The sequence below is a fragment of the Rattus rattus genome, chromosome 14, assembly GCF_011064425.1.
Source record: "Rattus rattus isolate New Zealand chromosome 14, Rrattus_CSIRO_v1, whole genome shotgun sequence".
Lineage (NCBI taxonomy): Eukaryota > Metazoa > Chordata > Mammalia > Rodentia > Muridae > Rattus > Rattus rattus.
The window spans coordinates 49913485-49936552 of NC_046167.1; the positions used below are offsets into that span (position 1 = coordinate 49913485).

At 41.3% G+C, this 23068-nt stretch overlaps 1 protein-coding gene across 3 annotated transcripts in view; it reads right to left on the reverse strand.

Annotated features, from left to right (window-relative positions):
- The window catches only part of Exoc2 (exocyst complex component 2), a 133638-nt gene that overhangs the window by 66949 nt on the left and 43621 nt on the right, over positions 1–23068 (reverse strand). For 2 of the 3 annotated variants that reach the window (XM_032885095.1, XM_032885096.1), the window contains 3 exons: positions 22137–22255; positions 7323–7448; positions 2827–2951 (listed from right to left, as the gene is read on the reverse strand). In XM_032885095.1, the coding sequence (XP_032740986.1) occupies positions 2827–2951; positions 7323–7448; positions 22137–22255 (370 nt within the window). The remainder of the gene's footprint in view (positions 1–2826; positions 2952–7322; positions 7449–22136; positions 22256–23068) is intronic. The other variant, XM_032885097.1, reaches the window with a different exon arrangement.

Here is a 23068-nt window from a genome sequence, read left to right on the forward strand (position 1 = left end):
GACAAAGACAAGTAAGAAGGTACTAATGGGCATCTGAATATACACTTGACACTCTACACAAAACCAACCTCAAAGATAATGGGCATAGAAGGAGGAAAATCTTGTCCTAAAGGCAAAAAAATCATTGTAGAAAACTCCCAGAGTTAGGAAAAGAGATGCCACTCTGTACACAGGAGGCATTAGGATACCAGATAGACAAGACCAGGACAGAACCTCAGCACATCAGATCATAATAAAAATACACACTGAGGACACAGAACAGAAACAAAGTATACTGAAAGCAACAAGAAACACCAGATCATATGGAAGATCAGCCCATCAGAATAACAGTAGACTATTGGTTTGAAACCTTAAAAGTCAAGATGGCTTAGATAACAACTATCTACCCAGACTACGATATACAATAAAGAAACCTGTCATAACTTATACTAAGCTCTAGAGAAGAAACTTGGAAGGATACTTGAGTCCAAAGAGAAAAGTGAGTTCACTCACAGGGCCACAAGAAGGAATAAGCCACACTAAAACTACAGTTAAACAAGAGAAGGGAAGAAGTAAAACATTACAAGACCAACAAGCTGGCAGAAATCAGTACACATCTTCAATCAAAATTCAGAATGCTGATGGTCTCAATTCCTCATCAAAAAAAGCACAAGCTAGTATACTGAATCAAGAAGTAAGGATTGTCTATTTGTTGCCTCCAAGAAATGCATCTCCCTTCAAAAGACAGATAGTGCCCTCAGATAAAGGATGGAGACACATAGTCCAAGCAAATGAACCTAGGAAATAAGCAGTTATCACTCAACTGATACCTGCAATTTAGTATTGTTTTTCAATTAGTATTGATTTTCTGAATTTTAGTAGTATCTGTAGCATTACCTAAAAATAAACAAAAATTCCAAAATTAAACCAAGATGAAATAATTTAAAATATCTATACCACACTATGAGGGCAATAACCAATGCTTCTCACACTACCCCATAAATAGAAAAGGACATTACTATATTCTTCTAACCAACCTAATATTACCCTGATATTCAAACCAGACAAAGATTAAAAAAAAAAAAACAAAATAAAATTATAGATCCATTTCCCTGATGAACATAAATCTACAATCAATTCAAGGACACATTTAAAAGATTATTTATCATGAATAAGTTGGCTTTACTCCAGAGGTCTAGGATTATGAAATATGCATAAATCAACCAATTCTACAAATTACATAATAGACAAATTACATAATAAGGACAGAAATCACATGACCCAGAAAAGGCTTGACAAAATCCAGCATCCCTTTTGTTAAAAGTCATAAAAACTCCAGTGACATTCTTCAATAGAAAAATAAAATCTTAAAATTCATATGGAAGTAAAAAAATTCCCAGAGCCAAAGCAATCCTGGGAAAAACAATCCTGCTGGGGACATCACCATATCTGATTTCCAACTATACTGCAGAGCCATATAAAAACATCACGATGTTAGCACAAAAACAGACACATAGGTTCAGATCTACACCTACATACCTATAGCACCTGATTTTTGACAAATATAACAAAATACACATTGGAGAAAGGATAGCGTTTCAAAAAAACAGCACTGAGAAAATCCAGTGTCTACACAAAGATGAAACTAGATCTTTATATCTTACGTGCACAACACTCAACACCAATGGCTCAAACACTTCAACAGAACTGCCTGAGGAGGTAGGGAGCACACAGGATAAAGGCACAGGTAACATCTTTCTGTACGAATTAAAATGCTCAGGAAGACAGGCCAGAAACTGCGCTGCTCTCAACAGTAGCATAAAGTCCAGCCCTAAGCGGGATGCCTACAGAGGATGATGGTGCAGAATGAGTTAGGAGTCAGAGGACAGGAGGAGCAGGAGGAGTCTGTGAAATGTTGTCTTACGGACGTGCCATGTCTGCTATCCTAGTGGTCCAAGTAACCAGCAGCTGTGGTTACTCGACTAAGACGTACACAAAATCAAGCCCATGAAATTCAATCAAGAGAGGACATGACTCAAAAGGCCTTAACCCTAGCTGAGGAGCTACTGGCAGATGTTGGCTGTGAGGAAGAGAATCTAGTTTCTTTGGGGACATGTCCCTGGAGGGTGGCAACTGACCCTAGAGGATGCGCTACCTCCATGTGCATAGGCATCACTCACTGGGCTCTGTGGGTAATGCAAGGAGACAATCGGCACTACGTGATGAGGCTGGGAGGGGGCTGTTAGTGGAGGAAAAGGTGTGGACATGACCAAAATACAATGTAGCATATGTGACATTCTCAAAGAATAAATTGAAAATATTATATTAAAAATACACTCAATAATGCTGACTCTGAAAGTATAATGACTTATAAAATATACATTAAAAGCACCAGTGTTCCTCCTTGTCTAGCATTGCTTGGTCATGCATTAAACATGCACACAATTTGGACCGGTCGCTATTCCACTAGATTCTGAATCTCTAAATCGACTTCCTTGACCTCTCTTTAGATATGTATCTCATTTAGCCCTTAGAGCCCCCGTGGAGCAAGAGAATCTTGCTATTCCATGTTTACAGATAAGAAAACTAAGTCTCAACCATCTAACAAACGCAAGGTCACAGGGATTTATAATGCTTTTCATGAATCTTAAAAAATATGAAAATGGCTAATTTTGGTGTGTGATGTATTTATTTACTTGCCAGTTTCTTTAATAATAAAGTTGATTATTTTTTAAATATGCAAAAATGGGTAAAGATGTTAGACATCTATGACTTTTACAAAGAACCCCAAAACCTTAGTTTTAAGCCCAGAAATTCAGTGGCCTGTAGTCAGAAGTGTATACATACCTCACTGAACAGACTTCCATTAACATATGAAATCCAGAGTTTCCAGAAGTTAGGCAGCTGACTTAACACAAGCTTCGTTAATTTTTCAACAAATGCCACTCTGTGGGGAGTCTTGTACCTCCATGCTAAAAAGAATAAAACACTATGAATACATTTTTGAATCAAGAAGAAAAATCTACTGGCACAGTGGCCCTGCCCCTTTCACTTCTTTCTGATGAGGCACTTCTCTCAGACTGGCGATGCCAGGCTACGGGAAGGGGAGAGCAGCAGCTAATGCCTCAGAGGACAGAGATTCACCCTTGTCCCAAGGATTGCTAGTGTGGTGGTTTGAATATCCTTGGCCCATGGGAAATGGCACTATTAAGAGGTGTGGCATTGTTAGAGGAAGTGTGTGTGTGTCACTGAGTGTGTGGGCTTGGAGGTCTCCTAGTGCTCAAGCTCCTCCCAATACAGAAGAGAGTCACCTCCTAGCTGCCTACAAAAGACAGTCTCCTCCTGGGTGACTACACCAAAAAGATGCCCCACCAACTATACCAACCAGAAGGACACTTGCTCAACTAGGTTCACAGCAGCTTTATTCATAATACCCAGAAACTGGACACAATCTAGATGTCCCTCAACTGAAGAACAGATAGAGAATATCTACACAATGGTATACTATTCAGCTAAAACAAGCAAATAGATGGAACTAGAAAATATCATCTCAAGCAAGTTAATTCAGACCCAGAAACACAAGCATGGTTTGTACTCACTATTAGGTGGACATTAGCCACAATGTACAGGACAACCATGCTACAATCTGCAGACCCAAAGAAACTAATAAGGAGGGCCCAAGGGAAGATGTGTGGATCTTAATCAGAAGGGGAAACAAAACAGTTATCATAGGGGAATGGAGAGAGGGAACTGGATGGGAGGGGGGTAAGAAGGAGAACAGGGGTAGAGAAAGATGGGGGTGCAGAGAGGGTTTGGAGTGAGAATGAAAATTGGTGGGGATCATCTCTGGTGACTACCTGGTGACCTGGGACAGGGGAGACTCCAAGAAGTCTATGGGGGCAACCCTAGCTGAGATTTCCACCAACTATGAATATGGAGACTAGAGTGGCCACCTCCTGTAGCCAGGTGCGACTTCCAGTGAAAGGAGGGGGACACAGATCCACTTACAAAACATTCAACCCAAAATTTGTCCTGCCTACAAGATGTGTAGGAATAAAGATGGAGCAGTGACTGAGGGAACAGCTATCCAATGACTGCCCAAACATGAGACCCATACTCTGCTTGCAGACAGAAACTTAGCCTAACTCTTTCCTGAGCAGTTTCATCCAGCAGCGGATGGAAACAGAGGCAGACCCACAGCCAAACATCAGGTGTAGCTTAGGAAGTCTTGTGGAAGAGTGGAATGTTAAGTTGAGAGAGCCAGAGGGGTAAAAAAAAACACCACAAAAAGACTTACAGAGTCAACTAACCTAGGCACATAGGGGCTCAGAGACTTGAATCACCAAGGAGCATGCAGGGCTAGACCTAGACCCCCTACACGTTTGTAACAGATTTGCAGCTTGGTCCACACGAGTCTCCTAACAACTGAAGCGTGGGCTGTCTCTGACTCTGTTCCCTGACACTGGATCCTGCTAGTTAGCTGGACTAACTAGCAGGTTGGGCCTTAGTGAGAGAGGATGTGCTTGGTCCTGCTGGGACTAGATATCCCAGGTACACAAAAGGGGGTTTCTTCTTCTTCAGGGCAGTGGGGGGAATTTATAAAGGTGGGTGCAAATCCAGTCAAGAATCCATGAACACACTCAAGTGCAATCACATCAAGACTAGCACTCCACGGCACAGAAACATAGGTGAAAAGTATACTAACTCCTTACCTAAGAGAAGAAGACAACTGGAGAAACTGAACAATGTTATCCATTGCCTGGTTCTTCTACCTTTAGCTACACCCCCTGGCTATGGTTTCCTCTCTAACCTCCTGCTGTTGCTAGATGCTCCCCCTCCCCCCAGCCACACTCAGGCTAGAACACAGCAGGCACCAGCTCTGGGGTCTAGTCCTAACCCTCACTCTATAAACAAACCCAGGCTTCTTTGCAAGGTATCCCTAGGCAGGGTTGCCTTTCAACCCAGTGTCTGAAACTTAGGTAGCACACACGATACCATGAGTTCTATCCTAAGCACAGAGAGTCCAGGAAGACGGAAGTAAAGAAAAATAGACAAGAAGTGTTGGCACTGTATTCCAGTGAGGGAGGGGTGCAGCAGATTTACTTTACAATGCCCTTCCCCCATTTGCCTGTTGATAAAGAGCAGGTTTCTTGTAAATCTTTCTCAAGTGCTTTTATATATGGAAGCAAATAGAAATATGCTCTCTTCACTGTCAAAAGTCCAGCAACTGCTATGTTTTTTACACAGCTTGGCTCTGTGCATTTCTCTTCACTGGTTCCTGGACTTTCACATTCATCATAATCATCCCGAGAGCATTTCTGCAGACTATTTCATTTGAGATTATTCAAACTAACAAGCTTCCTCCTAACGAGTAAGATTGCCTTCTGTGTTTTAGTTAAATCTGATGTTTTCAGTAAATGAAACCCTTCTCATTTAGCACTTGTGCAATAAGGATAAATCCCACAAGAATCACTGGGTCCAAGAGTGCAGCTATAGGTAATGTTGAGAAGGACCTCATTACATGCAAAGGGCTTCTGTCCACTCTCAGAAGAAACATGAAAGCAGAGGCTCTGTTATATTCCCACCAACAAACAAGCCCCAAAACCCAAGACCAAGCAGAACAAAACCCTGGGGTCTTTGTGGGACTGAAGTATTATCGCCTTTTACAATTGCCATTGTCAGGAACGAGAGTGAGGACTTCATGTGCTTAAGAAGCATAAAAACTTCCTTTTGCCAGCTCAGGGCCTCTTCATGCTACGGCACATTAGCATTTCTATATTGTAGGGAAAAGTTTCAAACTCGTTTTCATAAGTCAAAGGCATGGTTCTTTTTTGTTTACTTGGTGTACGTGAGTACACTGTAGCCATCTTCAGACACACCAGAAGACAGCATTGGATCCCATTACAGATGGTTGTGAGCCACCATGTGGTTGCTGGGATTTGAACTCAGGACCTCTGGAAGAGCAGTCAGTGCTCCTAACCACTGAGCCATCTCTCCAGCCCCAAAGGCATGGTTCTTTATCTCTAAGGGTGTTGTAAACTTTTATTAGTTCCCCTGGTGAAAGCCTGAAGATTATCTGTGTGCTTATCATACACCTCTGACCTGATCCATATGGACTGTTGACTGCTTGGGCAAGCTCTGCCTTCACAGTTCAACAGAAGGCAAGTCTACCAAGAAGCAGATTTCATCTGTCGACATGGCTATTTTCCCCCAAAGTAACCAATAACAGCGAACTCTACTAAGGCAGACACTGTGCTATGTGGAATGCGCATGCCAGGGTCAACCTGATGCTCACAGAAACAAGACAAGGGCATTGGATCCCCTAGAACTGAGTTCCATACAGATGTTGTGAACCATCACTTGGGTTCAGGTAACCACATAGGTGCCTTCTGCAAGAGCACCAAGGGCTCTTAACTACTGTGCACTCTCTCCAGCTCCCAAATTAAACTCTTTAAAGCACTGAAAGGGTTGCCTGTCTGTAGCAGTTACATGACATTTTCTCAAAGATGATTTCAAAGCAACATTATTCCACCACTCAGCTCTCTGACCACTGCTCTGCATTTCTGCTGTGGAATACTCACCTGTGGTCATGCATTCTTTGTTGGGAAATCAGTGAAAGTGGCATGGACAGAAGCCACATTCCTGAGAAGCTCGCAGAGCTCTGAATGGTCTGACTGTGCACTCTACCCATGCAGATAGGAATCACTCGCAGAGCTCTGAATGGTCTGACTGTGCACTCTATCCATGCAGATAGGAATCACTCAGATTCATACCCACTCTACACAACTAGTCTCAAAGCAGCTGATCATGAAGATGATCCTAACTTCTTGCTGACTTAAAAACAAAACATTATTTGAAAAACCAGGAACAAAAAGTAAACTTAGGTCCTTTCTTAAGTCCAATAAGCTTTAAGCTGAAATCATTTTATGAGAAAATCACTGAACAATTATTTTTAAAAAATAGCAAACTGATTCCAAAAGCTTAGTTCAGCAGATCTTTTACAGCAGATTAGTGGGTAAGTAACTGTGCCCCAGTTCACAGCAGTGGAGAAGACTGACACAGTTCTGAGCAGTGCTGCCAGACAGACACTGTAGTGCTGTAAGTACTTAGTATACTGTTGCTCAGGTACTTCACACACTTTTGCTTGGTCATCCAGGCCTGAGCAAAGTGGTGTGGTTCCAGGGCTTGCCCCATGCAGCATGGGGGGAACTCAAGAGTACTGTATTCTCTTTCATCTTTTTACTACCTGCCAATTTTCTTAAGTATGAAATGGATCTTTTTACCGCATCCCTTCAAAGTATATAAGTTTGAAAGATCACATGGAAGTAGGGGTGATAACTTACTGTCATCTCGACCAGACTGGAAGCTGCTGCCCCTCTTCAGTGATGCTGTCTGACTGAGATGGCCCAACACAGAGGGGCGGACATCATTATCTAGGTCAAGCATGGGGCTGTGTGGGCCTGGGTTACCTGGAAGAGAGATGGTATTTCTGTGTAGTTTAATCTAATGTAGTGCTTCTTTAAGGCTCTTTCCTGTTCAACCATTCCACTCTTTCAAATAAAGAAATCTAAGTAAACATTTCTACAAATAGCTTTTGTTCTTTTATTTCTTGTGGTGCTGAGGATTGAAGTCCAAGCCCTCATGTAAAAGTTCTGCCACCAAGTTACTTGTAGCCCTAAATAGGTTTACTAAGTCAGTTCCATTATATGACACGCAGATAACTCATTCTGGCTTAATCCCAAGTTCTCAGAGACAACATGATGGAAATAGTGTGTAATTTGAGAAAGCATGCAGCTTCTCAGATGTAGAAGCTTTCAAAAGTAGACATTAAGAATTCAATGGCGGGCTGGAGAGATGGCTCAGCGGTTAAGAGCACCTGACTGCTCTTCCAGAGGTCCTGAGTTCAATTCCCAGCAACCACATGGTGGCTCACAACCATCTGTAAAGAGATCCGATGCCCTCTTCTGGTGTGTCTGAAGACAGCTACAGTGTACTTATATATAATAAATGAATAAATAAATGTTTAAAAAAAAAGAATTCAATGGCTACAAAACAAGACCCATGCATAGACAGAAAACCACGGGCTTCTCATTCTTCTGCACATGTAAATGCCACCGCTCACACATGCTCACTTGCTTTCACCACTGTCCCTTTGGAATATGGGTTTTGATTCCCTAATTTCACAGCCACCAAATTTGAATCCTTCTAACCTAACACAGTTAATATTATAGAAGCTGAACTTTCTACTTCTGTCAAGGAACTCCACCCCTGTCTGTCAGTGAAGCCCTTAAGAGATCGCCGCAGGAGGATACCTAGTTTAATGGCAGCCTTAGCTACATAAGCAAGTTCAGGCTAGCCTAGGCTACATGAGATCTTGTCTCAAAATGTGGAACTTTTTGTTGTTTGCTGAGGGGAAGAGGAGAAAGAAGGCCTCGTCTGCTTTCTCGCCTCGTTTCCCACTTTCTCCACCAGTAGGCCTCACTCACCACGTCTCTTCATCCGATTAAACTCATATCCTTAAAGAAGCAACTACCACAGCTACTCCCTGGCCAGTCCCCCACCCCCAACTCTAACTGCTTTCCATCTCCGCCACCTCCAGCATCATTAGGATGTGCTCCATTCTGCCAACTTCATCAACAGTCTGCACTGTTCGCTTTCAATCCAGCCCACTGTCTCCTTGGGGAACAAGAACTGAGTATTTTATCTCTCTTCCCCACATCACTGGGCCTTCCACAGACAACTCCCTCAAGATACAGGTGACTGATTTCAAGTTACTTACTAAAAACTGTTTGTAATTCAAGTTTAAAAGCATATGGAATTTTCAAGTTCTAAAGAAAAGTACTATTTATAAATTAAAATAATATTTTGAGGAGAATAAGGTAACTTATTCCTATGGCAAGACAGATAACAGCTATTCAGTAACATCTAACAAGTATGTACTAAGCAATCCTTTGTGCATTTTCCTGGAGGTCTTTAGATTGTGGTCGACTCAGGACAGAAAATGAGTCAATAAATAGTTCAATATAAGTTAAGTTGCTATTCAGAGAATGCGGTGAGAAAGAACCGGACCTTTTTTCCTGAGTCCTGTCACTGTGTGTCACTAAGCATGGTATAGTACTGGCTATATTCAACAGTGGGTTTTACAGAATGAAACTGATGTCACTTGGATAGATTTCTTTCCTTCCTTCCTTCCTTCCTTCCTCCCTCCCTCCCTCCCTCCCTCCCTCCCTCCCTTCCTTCCTTCCTAAGGGGAATACAATTATTTGTAGACCATGTTCTGATGACTGTGCTAACTATTGCTCATCTATGACTACTTTAGAACATACTACATGTAGCATTAGACTTCTATAACCCAGAATGCAAAGTAAAATAAGTGGTATATGATGTAAAGTTTAAAACTGCAAACAGTGTGACGTTGGTATTAATGGACTTGGACGTGTCCTCCACACCATGAGGGATTATGTTGACTGTGCTGAGGTGGGAAGGCGCACGCTAAAGTAGGCAGTACTGCTCTCTGTGTTAGATACTAGCTTGCACAGGACGGGGGAGGATGCTAGCTGAACACGAGCCCTCCTTGCTCTCTGCTTCCTGACTGTGGACAGAATCTGCTGCCTGGACCTTACCGCCATGACTAACTTTAAATTTCAACTGAGCAAGTGTAAAGCCTCTTCCCTGACAGCTGCCTCTGCACAGCGGCTATGACAGTGATGGCAAGAGGACTTCAGACAGACAGGATAAAGCTATCTACAACTGATCTCCTTCCGTATTACATGGAAATCTGTGTGGAAATTTTCATGATTTATGACATTTTACACACTGTAGTTTATACAATCTTTACTGTTACTAACCATAGAAGAAATTAATATCAAAATACTAGTTTTATGATGTACTAGAAAGATAAAGGGGCTTAAACGTAATAACATGTTAAAAATACCTGAAAATTCATAATGTGTATAAATATGGGCATTTAGAACTTCACAAAATGCCTTTATTTTATGAATATATGGCCCACATTATTTTCATTGGCTCTAAAGCTGTACATTTATGACTAAGTAGGAAAGATTCTCTAGCCTCATGAAAATATATCACCTGCATTACAAAGATTGGAATTAGCACTGCTTAAGTGAATCCTCAAAGAATGTTTTTCTCCATAACTGGCGCTTTAAGTTAAATGGTTTGATGTTATTCCTAGTTTAAGAAGGCTTGAATTTTGAAACTTAAAGATTGGCTCATTGCTTTCTTTAACAATGATATTGATAATACGTTCTGTTCTGTCAGAAAGCACCACATTAGTGCTCTGCTAGCTACACAAGAAAGAATTCTTACCTGATAATTAGCATTACTAGCAAAAACTCACAGTAGGTAGCTGAAACAGCATGTGTCCAGCAGGTCCAACTGGCACTTGAAATAGCTTTGTAAACAGTACATGAGCTGAATGACCAGAAGGTGGTGCTGCAGGGCTACATGCAAGAGTTTAAACAACTGGTCTCAAATTGTGGGTCCTGACTCCTGCAACTAGCTCTCAAAAACATTTATATTACAGTTCATAACAGTAGCAAAATTACAGTTATAAAGTAACAACAATAATAATTTTATGGTTGGGGTCACCACAATGTGAGGAACTAACTGTATTTAAAGGTCACCACACTATTAGGAAGACTGAGAATCTCTTTTTAAACCCTTCAGCTAAGGGGTGGGCACTAACCTAGAGCTTCTCTTTCCAAGGTTTAGTTTCTTTCCTCTGGCCAAGGGTCTCACAGTGTGTCACAGAACGCCGGAGGAGGTGTAAGTTTAGGAGGAAATTTACTCAGACATTTATTTTAAACAAACCATATATCACATAGCATTGCCATGTCAAAAATCAAAAGGTCTTGTGGATTCTGACATTCCTTTAAAGCTTAAATTATGCGACTCGATACTTTTATTTTTGAAGATGATTACAGATAAGTTGTTTTGATAGTGAGTATTTCTATAGGACAATGAAGAACAAGAGAAACACATTTTTTGTAAACTACAGAATCAGCATAAGACTTTAAAATTCTCTACAAAAGCCAACCTTTTCTTCATCGATACCTTATAATATGATACACAAAGCATACACAACCAGGACTGAAGAGACGACTGGGTGGAAGCTCTTACAGGACACTCATGTAGGGCCAGCTCCAAGGCAATTGATTCTGTGCTTCTCTGGCCTCCTGGACACTGGTACCCATGTGCTCACACACCCCCTGCCCCATGCACATAATTTAAAATAGAACCATCTTTTTGTAAAGGCATACACAATTGAAGACCATCTTTTTACAAAGAGCATACAACTGAAGATGGTGTCACTTAGTTTATTTCCTTTGGAAGCTCACAGGCCCGGCCACTAGGAACCAGCCGAGGACAGTGTTCTTCATCACCACAGTTTAGGCTTTACTGTCTGCATTGGGCCTTTTTCTGTAGGTGACAGACAACAAAATTTGGCCCCATCTTTTTCAAACTAATACTAAGTTAACATGAATTTTAACAAATCAACTGTTTTCTTCAACATAAAATTTCTCAAAAAAGGAAACTCAAGATTTTTGGTGAGTAGAACTTTGGGGAAGGAAGCTACTGGCAGCACCAAGGATCAGGACTGGCTCCACTTTACCTTTGAGCTACATCTGCAGCACATGGAAAACTTTAAAAACTTCATTGTCAGATATGAGGCTGCTACATTTACTAATAGCAGTAGGAATTCATATGCAGAGGAAGTTGCATGGCTATGGGTAGCAGCTCACTATGTTGCAAAATAAAGCTATGAAGATTAATGCTTTAAACAATGCAACTGTGAAACCCTTGTAGAACAAAGTGGAATGCATACTTTTTGATTGGCAGTTGTTATTTGTCACTTCACATTGAACACAATTAAAACTGTGCCTCAAATGAATGAATGAACGACTCATAAGATTAAACCCCCTTCATTATGGATCTATGAAAGCTATCTGCTGTATAACTGCCATGCAGAGAGGCCTCTGGAAGTTTCCTTCAGGAGGTCCATGCAGGAGCAGAAACCATATCAACACAGTTCCGGAAGTAAAGCTTCACATACAGCTGCACCCTTCAGTTTCCAAACTAGCATCAAGTTATAAGTTTGCCCAATGTCTGAAGGAAAGGCCTTGTAAGACACTTAGCATTAAACTCATACACAATCAAAGTCTTACTTTTCCAATTAAATTTTCTATAACCTCAAGAAGCAACAGTCCTTTTAAGTTTCTTCTAATGTGCAATATGCAGAACAAATTAAAACAAAGATCAAATATGGAAATTATTTTTGAAATAACATAAACACTGAACAGAAGTCTTGTTTTACTAAGAGAAAACCAGTTGGAAGTTTGGTTTAGAAGTAGCAGGTGTGCTCCTAGGACCTAAAGGAGACCAGTCCTAGTAATGTCACCATTTGCTATGAATTTGAAACATTTCTAACTTCCTACTTCTAACTTGCTACCAACTATGGAATTTCTACTAGATAAAAGCTCTTCAACTTTTAATTGTTTCAGAAAGGGCTCTTGTGAAGCCCACAAACTTAATGTGTGAACTCGAAACGCTCAGTTTCAAATAACAATAAGGACTTTTAGAAGATTCTATAAAAAAAGAAAGGAAATCTTAGCTTGTGTCATATATCTTGATTATCATGTATCACATTTTAAAAAGCAAGGATTTTCTAATTTAAATGCAAATATTTGTTAAATTTTGTTTAGCAGGCTTCATACATAAAGCCTGCAGATGTGCAGCCAGGGGAACACCTTCCCTGTGTTTTCATGCCTCCCGTAGCAAGTTTCTCACAGTCTACAATAGTGGTGGTGTGGGGGTGGGGGTCAGGGGGACACTGATCCACGGCCCCAGACTTAGGAGGGCAGCCTACTTCCTCGCCACCCTTAAACACCTTTGAACACACTTTCCTGTGCACAGCGGGCCCTTGTCCTGTGCTGCAGCCCGACCACCCACTGTTGCTTGTTGACCAAACATGTAGGCCCAGGAGCCTCCAGGCAGAGGCAGGATAGGATTCCTTTCAAGCACTACACAGAGGAATTTCAATGCCAAGGCTGGGGTGGGGGTGGGTGTATCAAGGCAGAATTACAAATTCCTCACGAATTAGACCTGTGTCAACAGATAAAAATGCTCTTTGATCTTCTGATTCTATATATTAGAAGCTCCAACAGAGTGATTTCCTCAATTTCAAGGGAATAATTTAATCCAAACTAACCCAAGGACTCAGTCACCTCTCAGTTTGCCTCCTCACATTTGAGCTTCCCGACTGGGTTCTAGGCCACACTTTTGGTGTGTACTTCAACATCAAAACAACAGCTTAGAAAAGGAAATGAATTTTGAAAACAAAATTAAAGACGTGAACTTTCAAGATGCTAGAACAGCAACTGGCCGGTGAAACAGTTTGTAATAAAGTGGGTGTAAGACTAACCAAAAAGGGTAGCCCCTGTTTTTATTACGGTCTTACAGTTCACAGCAGGTATAAATAGAAGACATTCAGGAAAATATGTCTATATTATGCAAGTCAAAGAATGATAAAAATCAGAGAATACAGAATAAAAATACTTGCAAATGTCACCATTTTACTACTACTTTGTAAATGTTCTGAACTGAGTTGAGTGCACCTGACATTTAGGGTTAAACCTTAATTCCTACTAGAAAGGACAGGATTAGTTAGGCATGAAGTGGAAGTGGCTCTCACTACAAGAAGTCTTCAAGCTGTACAGGAAGCCACAGAGAATCGGTTTGGGGGGGGTGGTGCACAGAAGAGGTCCTCTGACAAAGCATTTGTGATCTATCTGTATAAAACAGGAAGGTGAACAGATCACTTAATGAGAGAACAAGACCCAGCTCCTCCATACGGCACACAGAACAGTTCTTATTTTACTGTGCAGACCCAAAATGCCACTGAAAAGGCAAGCTGAATTCATAAAGTCTTAACTGCTTTTTTAAAAAAAGTGTCTAAGTTATTGCTACCAATTATTGGTCTTTATTTTTATTTGAAAGGTAAAATTGTCATTGTGCTCGTTAGCTTTTTGTGAACCTGACACAAGTCCAAGAGTTATCTGGGAAGAACTTCAATTGCAAAAACGCCTCCATCGCACTGGCCTGTAGGAAGTCTGTGGAACACTTTCTTGATTAATGGATCACATGGGAGATGCCAGCCCTGGGCAGAGGGGCTTGGCTTGTATAAGAAACCAAGCTGAGCGAGAGTAACAGCTTCCTCCAGGGCTTCTGCTTTAGTTCTTGCCTCAAGGCTCCTGACACCGTCCTGCTGAGTTCCTGTCTGGCTTCTCAGTGATGGGACTACACTTTATCAGCTGAAGTGAAACTCTCCCTCTACTGCAATCGGCTGTGGGCATGCTTTACCACAGCAAAGGAAGGTAAACTAAGTCAGTCATCACATTACATACATGTTTTAAAATCTACAATCAATCATGTTTTAAAAAAACTGTCAATTTGTATTCTGGCAAATACAACTGTTAAATACACATGCCATTTTCAGACACCAGCAGCAATTTCTAATGTGGGCACTCTGAATCTAACTCATGATGTTCTTCCTGCTTCTGAAAAACAGAACGCACACGCACGCACGCACGCACGCACGCACGCACGACAGAGAATGGAAACTCTTGCCGTCCCCCACCCGGGGAGAAGACTGCTTTGGGCTCAGCACTTCTCCGATGCTTCCCTCTTCTGCATCCACTGTATCCTGTGCATCCCTATAGAGCTCCCAGACTTACGGTAGGTACCCAATCCTGCCGAATTCCCTCTTCTAAAGCCAGTTCAAAACACTGTCATTACAGCATTCAAAAGACAACAGTCCAGGTGGAGGACTCCCTCCCAGGAGTCTGCAACTAGACACTGCCACACTGCTCAGGGGTTATGCGCCCAGTAACAGAGGAGACTTAGCTGCAGGAAGAAGATGTGGATCTCTTTCCTTCTAAGTGTTCTCATTCAGGGTATGCTACGGCAAACACTGAGATTCACTCATTCAGTCTCAGTGTTTCAATCTCCAGGAAATGAACTCCATGATGAACCCTTCCTAATGTACAAACTACACTATAACTTTAAAGAAAAAGTTATAATTTTAAAAAAAAATATTTAATATGTCTATAACCTATGTCTACTGTCTTAACTGTGGAAATATATTTTTTTATAATTCTAAAGAAAATTCAATGAAGCCAACAGTTTCCTAATAGGGACTGAAATTTACTCTAATACATGGAAACTACCCTACTCTTCTATTAAGAAAACATCAAAATTGTATTAGTAACCCTATTATTCAAAATGCTTATGTAGAAAATGTGTACATAAAGATAAATGCTATAGTTTAGATAAATATCAATGGAAACATAGCTTACTTTTGCTGTATAAAATGTAACCAAACTGTAGATCCCTACCACTGAAGAGCTCCAGCTGAAAATCAAACCTTATGTATCTTAGGCTCTTGGGCAAACAAATATTTTTAGTTTTACAGTGGTGTTTAACAGTCTACCACACGTTTGAAATCATTAAAGTCTATTCTGTTTGCTGCTTGGTTTACAGTGCATCAAACCCAGGGGTTTGAGCATGCGGAGCTGTCAGCCTCTTCTGAGCAGCTCACTGCCTGCAGCCCACGCGCCACTGTGGATACTGAGGAAAGGCCATTCAGGAGTGACCTGTCCCCTCCAAGTCTTCAAAGACACCCTGAGCCATGGATGACTGTTCCTTCCTTCTGCTGAGTGTCTATTTTAAGAACCCGTTGCTTACATAAGCTCTGGCTCCTCTTCTAAACGCCCCTCACTGAGCTCTGATTCTAGGAAGTCCCTCTGGAAGTCCTACCTAGAGCCCAGATCCAAAGATGCCGAGCAAGCTGATGGCCTTTAACCCAGTTTACCAGACAGCCAGCTGGCCTGAGAGGTAAACTCAGGCCACTTCAGGAACAAAGAAGAAGACACCTTTGAAGGCCACCTTTTAAAGTTCTGTTTGAGAATCCCAGCAGGGGTTAACCAAAGGCTTTTCCTGACAGGAAACCTCAAGACGTACACTAATTTTGGATCTATTTCATAGGAATTCCTAGAGACCAATCCTTAGGCAGTAAAAAACTTTGACTTGTGTAATGGTTCAGAGTACTAGGTGCTTTGCACTCAGGGCACCAGAAACTCAGTTCAGGCTAGAAAACCACAGTACTCAAATCCTGAGTCTGTATTTAAACTTTCAAATTCAGGTCTTATAATGTACATAAATCATGAAATTTAGAAAAAACTAAAAATACTTATATTTTTCCAATATAAAACATTAGTTTTATCTCCTGACACTTTTCCTTAATGTAAAAAATCCCAAACGTCATATCTGGGTTTCAGGGTCAGGATCCAGGGACCAGGGAGGGAATCTGGGAATGCCAGCTCTCTGAGGAAGGTAGTGAGCCTTCCCATTGACTCATTTGATGAGCAGCATCTGCCAGGGTGGCTGTACACTAATATAGTAACAACTGAAGTCCAAAGGAGGTCCTACCAGTCCTCAGTATAGACCATAGTGATGTATAAAGGCCAATTTTTTTTTAAAAGACACCAAGAATTATTTCCCTGCTTTTAATATTTATAGTCTATCCATTTAAACTGGGTTTTATTTCACTAGCTGTCTCAGGTCTTAGCCACTGTTTTGTCTGGGTTTAAACAATTGCATCCATTTCTCTTCTCCAAAGTTAGTAGTCTAAGTGCAGTGACTAGAATAGAAAGCCTTCAGACCCACTGCTTATGAACTGAAAGGACAGCCAGCTTTTGTTGTGAAACAAGGGTCCTGAGGATACCCACTGAGAACCATGGCACCTTGACAACAGAGTTCTAGATGCAATGCAGGTCTCATCATTCGAGAGCACACACACATCACCTCTAAACAGCACCTGACAGCTGGAAGGTCAGTCACCTTCTCATATGCAGCAGCCTTCAACAGAGCTGCAATCACACCATCAAGCTTGCACCTGACAGGCAATCAGGGGCTCGGTCTGTCTCTGAACACAGGGGTCGGTCCAATCAAGCCACAGGTACCATCGGGCAGGCCAATGGCAATGACTTCTCTAACCCTGCCAAGCAAGTCCTGACGCTCTAGAGGGAAAGCTCAAGTATCCTGCTCAGATGCAACCGTAATTTCTGGGCCCTTCTAGTAGTTACCTTCATCTTTTCAGTGTCAACTCAGATCACATACTTAAGCTGAGGGTATCAATTCAACTGATTACTAATTAGAACTCTGCAACCTTTCCCTAATAAAATCCACCTATGACAGAAAATGAGCATCAAAAAACACAAAAAGTAGACGTGGCTCATCTAGCTTGGGAAGTTTCAGTACAGATCTTCCTCAGTAGCCCAGGGCTAGCTTGCCTTCCTGCCAGAGAAATCCCAGTTGGGTGGAGCACTTGTACAACAGTGCAGCACAGGGACAAGTGGAGGGGTATGCTGTCAGTCACAGGCCTGGAGAGAACAGGATGGTGCAACACTCCTACACTCCTTCTTCCCATCGTCAGTGGTTCCTGTGACACCTTCTCACCAGAGAAATCCAACATGGCATTAGGAAAGTCTGACTGACGGAGGACCCACACACTTAGTGGCAATTCTTCCACAGACTTAAGAAAATTCTAAGTATCTGTTACGAGTTCACCAACAACTATAGATTACATGAAAGAACAACTGTTTATTCCCTGTAAACTTCTACTTAAGGCATGTGTTTTAGCTAAAGATTCCCCCTTGCACACAGACCTGTACCACCATTACACTGCCTGTCACACTGTGTATGTGAAAGGGGTAGCATATCCAATGGCATATACACATATAATGCTGACATGAAAACATCGTGCTGCAGAACAGGTCAAAGCAAATGTATTTTCCCGAGTACCTGGCTCTTCTGCGCTAGGAAACAAGTGCTGCTTGTGCACCAGGCACATCTGCCAATTCATCTACAAAAGAGCCAGCTAAAGAGATGGGAGCAATGCTTCCTGGCTTTTGGCTAAGATCGGGTGTAAAGGGGATAGCATGAACACCTAGGAATGGCTCTGGATAAAGTTAAATTGAACTTGAAAATTAACAAACATTTGTTATAAATGTTATTAATATCAGGCATGGTAGTATGTGTCTGCAATGCCAGTATTCAGAAGTTGAGACCAGAGGACCTGTAAGTTCTAGGCCAGCCTAGGCCAGCTTCATAAAAAGATCCTGTCTCAAAAGAAACAAACAAATAAGACACCCCCAAATAAAAATAAATTACTGATATTTCAAGTACTAATATTGGTACTTCAATTTAAAAATTTTAAATCACCTTGCCTCTAAAAAATACATAATTATGTAGTCTACTTCAAACAATATAGAATGAGGGGGAGGGAGTAATAGGTGAACGATTAGCTATTTGCTAACAACTGATTAAACTAAGCTAGGTATATAAGAAATTGTGTATGCAGACATATCTGGTGTGTGTGTGTGTGTATGTGTGTGTGTCTTCGTGACCCTGCTTTGTGATTGAGGCCCTGAATTCAGTTCCCAGCACTGTGTGTATATGTGTATGCATGTGATTTTCTAAAATGATATAATAAAACTGCTTCAAAGATTGCATCAGTCTTTTAAAAATGTTATATGTTAAAATTATTTACATTCAGCACTTAATTAGACTTGGGGTTATTAAAAACAAAAAGAAAAAAAGACAAAGTTGTAAGGGAGATGGTTATGGGTACTAGGAGAAACTAGAGGAAGACAAGACTGGTTAAATGGTCAATATACACTGTATAAATGTGAGGAACTTTTAAAGAATAAAAACTAATGTTTAAAAATTATTTAAATAATTCATATTAGCATTTATTATAACAAAACAAAGGCAAATTTAAGCCTATTCAGAAAATAAAGGAAAAATTAAATTTGGTAATTACCTATTTAAATTGCCTAATGAGTTTAGCAAATCACATGGTATGGCCATGAAGTCTGCAGAGTGGTTCAAAATGCTATAAGGTACTGTGTTTTACTTTCAATTAAGAAAAACAACCTATGAAATAAACTACGTAAAGCTTTTAACTAACATTCTTTTAATTAATGAGGAAGTTCTACATAAGTTTTCAGGAAAAAAACCAAGGGGGATCGAATTACATGTAATGCTTTTTCACTTTCTCTTTGAAATGTTCATTTTAAGTACATACATACATACATACATACATACATACATACATACATACATACATACATATGAATACATAACATGAAGTTGAGAAGGGGCTGGGCCTGCAGTTGGGTGATAGAACAGTTGCTTAACACACACAAGGGCCATGCTCCCACCCCAGCATGGAGGAAGGAGATTCGAATCTTTCAGTGATGGCATACTGCTCATCAGTTCTCTCAGGCAAAGGTGGCATGAAAGTTTGTGGGATGTTGTCTTCGAGCGAGCATGCCGAAAGATCTCAGAAATACTGTATATTGTGTGCTTTCACACTGCATTATCTCTTTAGACAAGCACGGGTAAGAAAACCCAGTGTCAGAAGTGCATCCTGCTGTGTAGCAAACAGACAATGGCAGTGTTGCTCCATTGTCATGCTGTCTGACTAGCTACCCTGCAGTATGACTTCATCAGAATCCACATTCTGCACTTCCCAGATTTCCACACTTACAATCGAACATGCACTTATGGCATTGGAAAAAATTATATGTTCCATAGATCCAAAGCTCCAAGAGGTCTGCTCACCATTGTCTTGTGACTCTAGCACAACAACCAGCATACCGACCATGCAGCCTGTACATGTGACTGGTACTCTGTGTCAGAGAACCTAGCAGGCAGAGCCATCTTTAATCTGTGGACTGCGTGAGTCACACTGATAACCATGAATGCAGCATAGCATATTACAATACATTTACATAAAACAAATAATTTCTAGGTTTTGTCTATCTGTGAGTGAGCTAGTTTGTTTTGTAAACTCTCAAGCTTGAAAACTTGAACTTTGTAGACCACAACTTTCTGTCACAATGTCGAAAGGCAGAATATGCCTATTAGAGGCTAGTAAATGACAAATGTTAAAACACCCCAGGAATCTGCTGGTCAGTCAACAGAACAGAGAAGACTCAAAAATGACTAGCTGACACGTGTATGTAAAAGGACTCTTAAGATTTCCAAAGATGTTCCTTATCATATACTGTCATCTTCCCTTGCAACAAATACAAAACAATTACTGACAATTGAGACTGTGACATCAGTTCACGAAACACAGGTTTCCAAAGTATCCAACTCAGAAACAGAATTGGAACTGAAAAGTTACATACACTAAATACATACAGCTCACTAATGACAAAACACTACAAACGAAGGCTCCATTTTCCCAGCAACCACTCCACGGTGCCACAACACTGCCCTCGTTGTTTGTTCCTCCACATTCCCGGGCCCTGGCTGGCATCCCTACTCCCTTCCCGGCGTCTCAGGCACTAAAGCTGCTCTCACCAAGGACACAAGCACCACTGTTGGTGCTCAACCCGCGATGCTCTTGCTCTTCTTTCTCTCTTAATTTTAAAACCAGTGCACTTTGGTGTCGTGTGGCCATGCTGTCCCTGTGACCTCTTCACTGTTACCACTCCAGGCTCCTCTTCTCCCAGTCACTTAATGAGGCCCTCCAGAATCTGTTCTTGGTTTTCTTTTCTGTTTTTCCCATCTCCATGAAAAATGCATGAACTTCAAGGGACAATCTGGGTACAAACCCCCTCCAAGTCTCTGAATCTTTACTCCAACTACCTCTTGGATAGATCTGTCTTCTTTCATGACAGACAATTCCAAACTCACCTGTCAAATGTGAGTTGGGAGCAAACTCTATGTTCCCTAATTCTGAAGAGCACCACCATGATAATGAACTACTGCAGGCAGTTATTCCCCTGCTCCTCCTTCCTGCCCAAGTCCTATCCATTCTACTAAACAGCCTTGACTCCACCCCATACTTCACACTGGCATCACTCTGCCAACCTCACACCCCTGTTATAGACTCCCTCCTCCTTATCCATTCTCCACACGGGTGCAAGGATGTTTCTCTGCCTGTACTAATCGGTAATTCCCTATTTCCCTCACTGCTCTTCAGACAACCTCCAAAGTCCTCCAAGCAGCTAACAAGGTTTGTTATTTCATCATTTTTATGACAGCCTGAACTCCTGTAGCTTTCATCACATTCTTTGCTCCAGCCACAGAGAACACAAAGCTGCCTCTGGCTCCCTGATATTTTTTCTAGAACAGTTTTCCAAGTCTAGATGTTTCTTTTTTCCAGTACAGATTTCATAACACCCCTTCCCTGACCCTCAGAGCCTAGATCACAATTGCTCCTGTGAGCTACCGTGCCACTCAGAACTTCTCTTGTCTAAGGAAGTGACACATTACACAGCGGAATGCTGTGGTCAGTTACATGCTGCCTCCTTCACCACGCTGGAAGCAGGGACAAGTCAGACCCTTGGGACTGCACTACAACTGAAGCAGAGTCACTAATACGTATTTGCTGAGTGGCAGAATTCAACAAAGAAAAGTCAATAAACATACACGCAAACATTGCTTCAATTTCTTTTTTATAACTTTACCCCAGAGTACTAGTCAGTAGTTCCTTACCTGAGCTAGAGGCTGCCTGGTAGCTACTTCCAGTTCCTAGGTAACAGGGAGCCTCTGTAAGCTATCTTCTCCAACTGACTGTGTGAAACATTCTTCTGTTACCTTCCTTGAATCTTTGACATTTCTCTTTTTATTACTGGTCTCAACATTTTAATTGCGTGGCTGCATGCTTAATATAGTTCCTCTCCCAGTAGCTCAAGGAGGCAAGGCCTGCCTCTCCTTCACTCCCCATTATCCATTAGCACTTGGTACTTGCCTAAATCACAAGGGATTCTGGATATGTCTGATGAGGAGTGGAACTATCAAGGACAGTTTCTACAGAATCATGTCCACCCCTTGTAAAAATTAACTCCTCTATAAAATGAATTTTTGTCAGTATCACTAGTCAACAAACCCCACAGATTTCTGAAAAAGTGCTCTCTTTACTTTTGGCACTGTGAGGTGCAGTACTACAGTAGGTAGGGGCCGACAACAATGAAGACAGGTACCAAGACCAAGAAACTCTGTCATCGTCCCCTTAACTACTTGGCATTAACAAGCAAGAAAGCTGGAAGAGAATCTCTTGCCTTTCAGGCTCTTCATGTGGCCTTCTTTGCAGTCTTGCATGAGTTTGAGGGTCCACTTGTGCTGAGCTCCGATACACTGCCAAGCAGGGTCACCAGGAGCATGGAGGTCAGAAAGATACCTGAAAAGGCCAAGCAAAGGCTCCTGTTACAACAGCAAAGGTGAAGGCTGATATATTGTAACATTATTACTGTTTCTTTAAAGAAAAACTAAAATTTAAACAACTAGTGAGGCCCTTGCCAATATTTGTCTTTAATGCTTAGTTTATATTGAAATATACTACATTATTTTCATTCAATAGCAAATGACAAAGCTATTTTTCTTTTTAAAATTGAATGTGTATGTATATTTTGCCTTCATTATGTAAGAGTATCTATCATGTGCGTTCATGGAGCTTGTAGAGGTCAGAAGATGGTACTGCATTTCCTGAAACTGGAGTTACAGGCAGTTCTGAGCTGCCATGTGGGCACTAGAATTGAATGTAGGTCGTCTAGAAGAGCAGCTAGTGCTTTTAACCCAGCTGGAGAGTTTTAATTTACCTCTTGCCTAACAGTCAGCAAAAAAGACAAAGCCAATTCGACAAAGGCCAAAGACTGTAAGGATCTGGTGAGAATATTTCTTTACATTTAAACTTACTTTTTATTTTATTTAAAGAAAAATATGACAGAAGAAAACCAAAGGGGTAGACAGAGTGAAAAGAAAAGAAGAGGGGGAACCAAGACAGAGAGACAGATGAAGAGAATGGGGAAGGAAGAAACTAGCTGGCCAATAGTCATCAGAAGAATTCCATCTCCCATCTGCCAATCACACTAGGTTTACTGGACCCTCCTATCCTCCTCTACTCCTACACATACAAACGTAGCAAACAAACCACATTACAGTAGGCATTAACTATAGCCATGCAGTGTTAAACTGTTCGACCTAACCTTGGGGT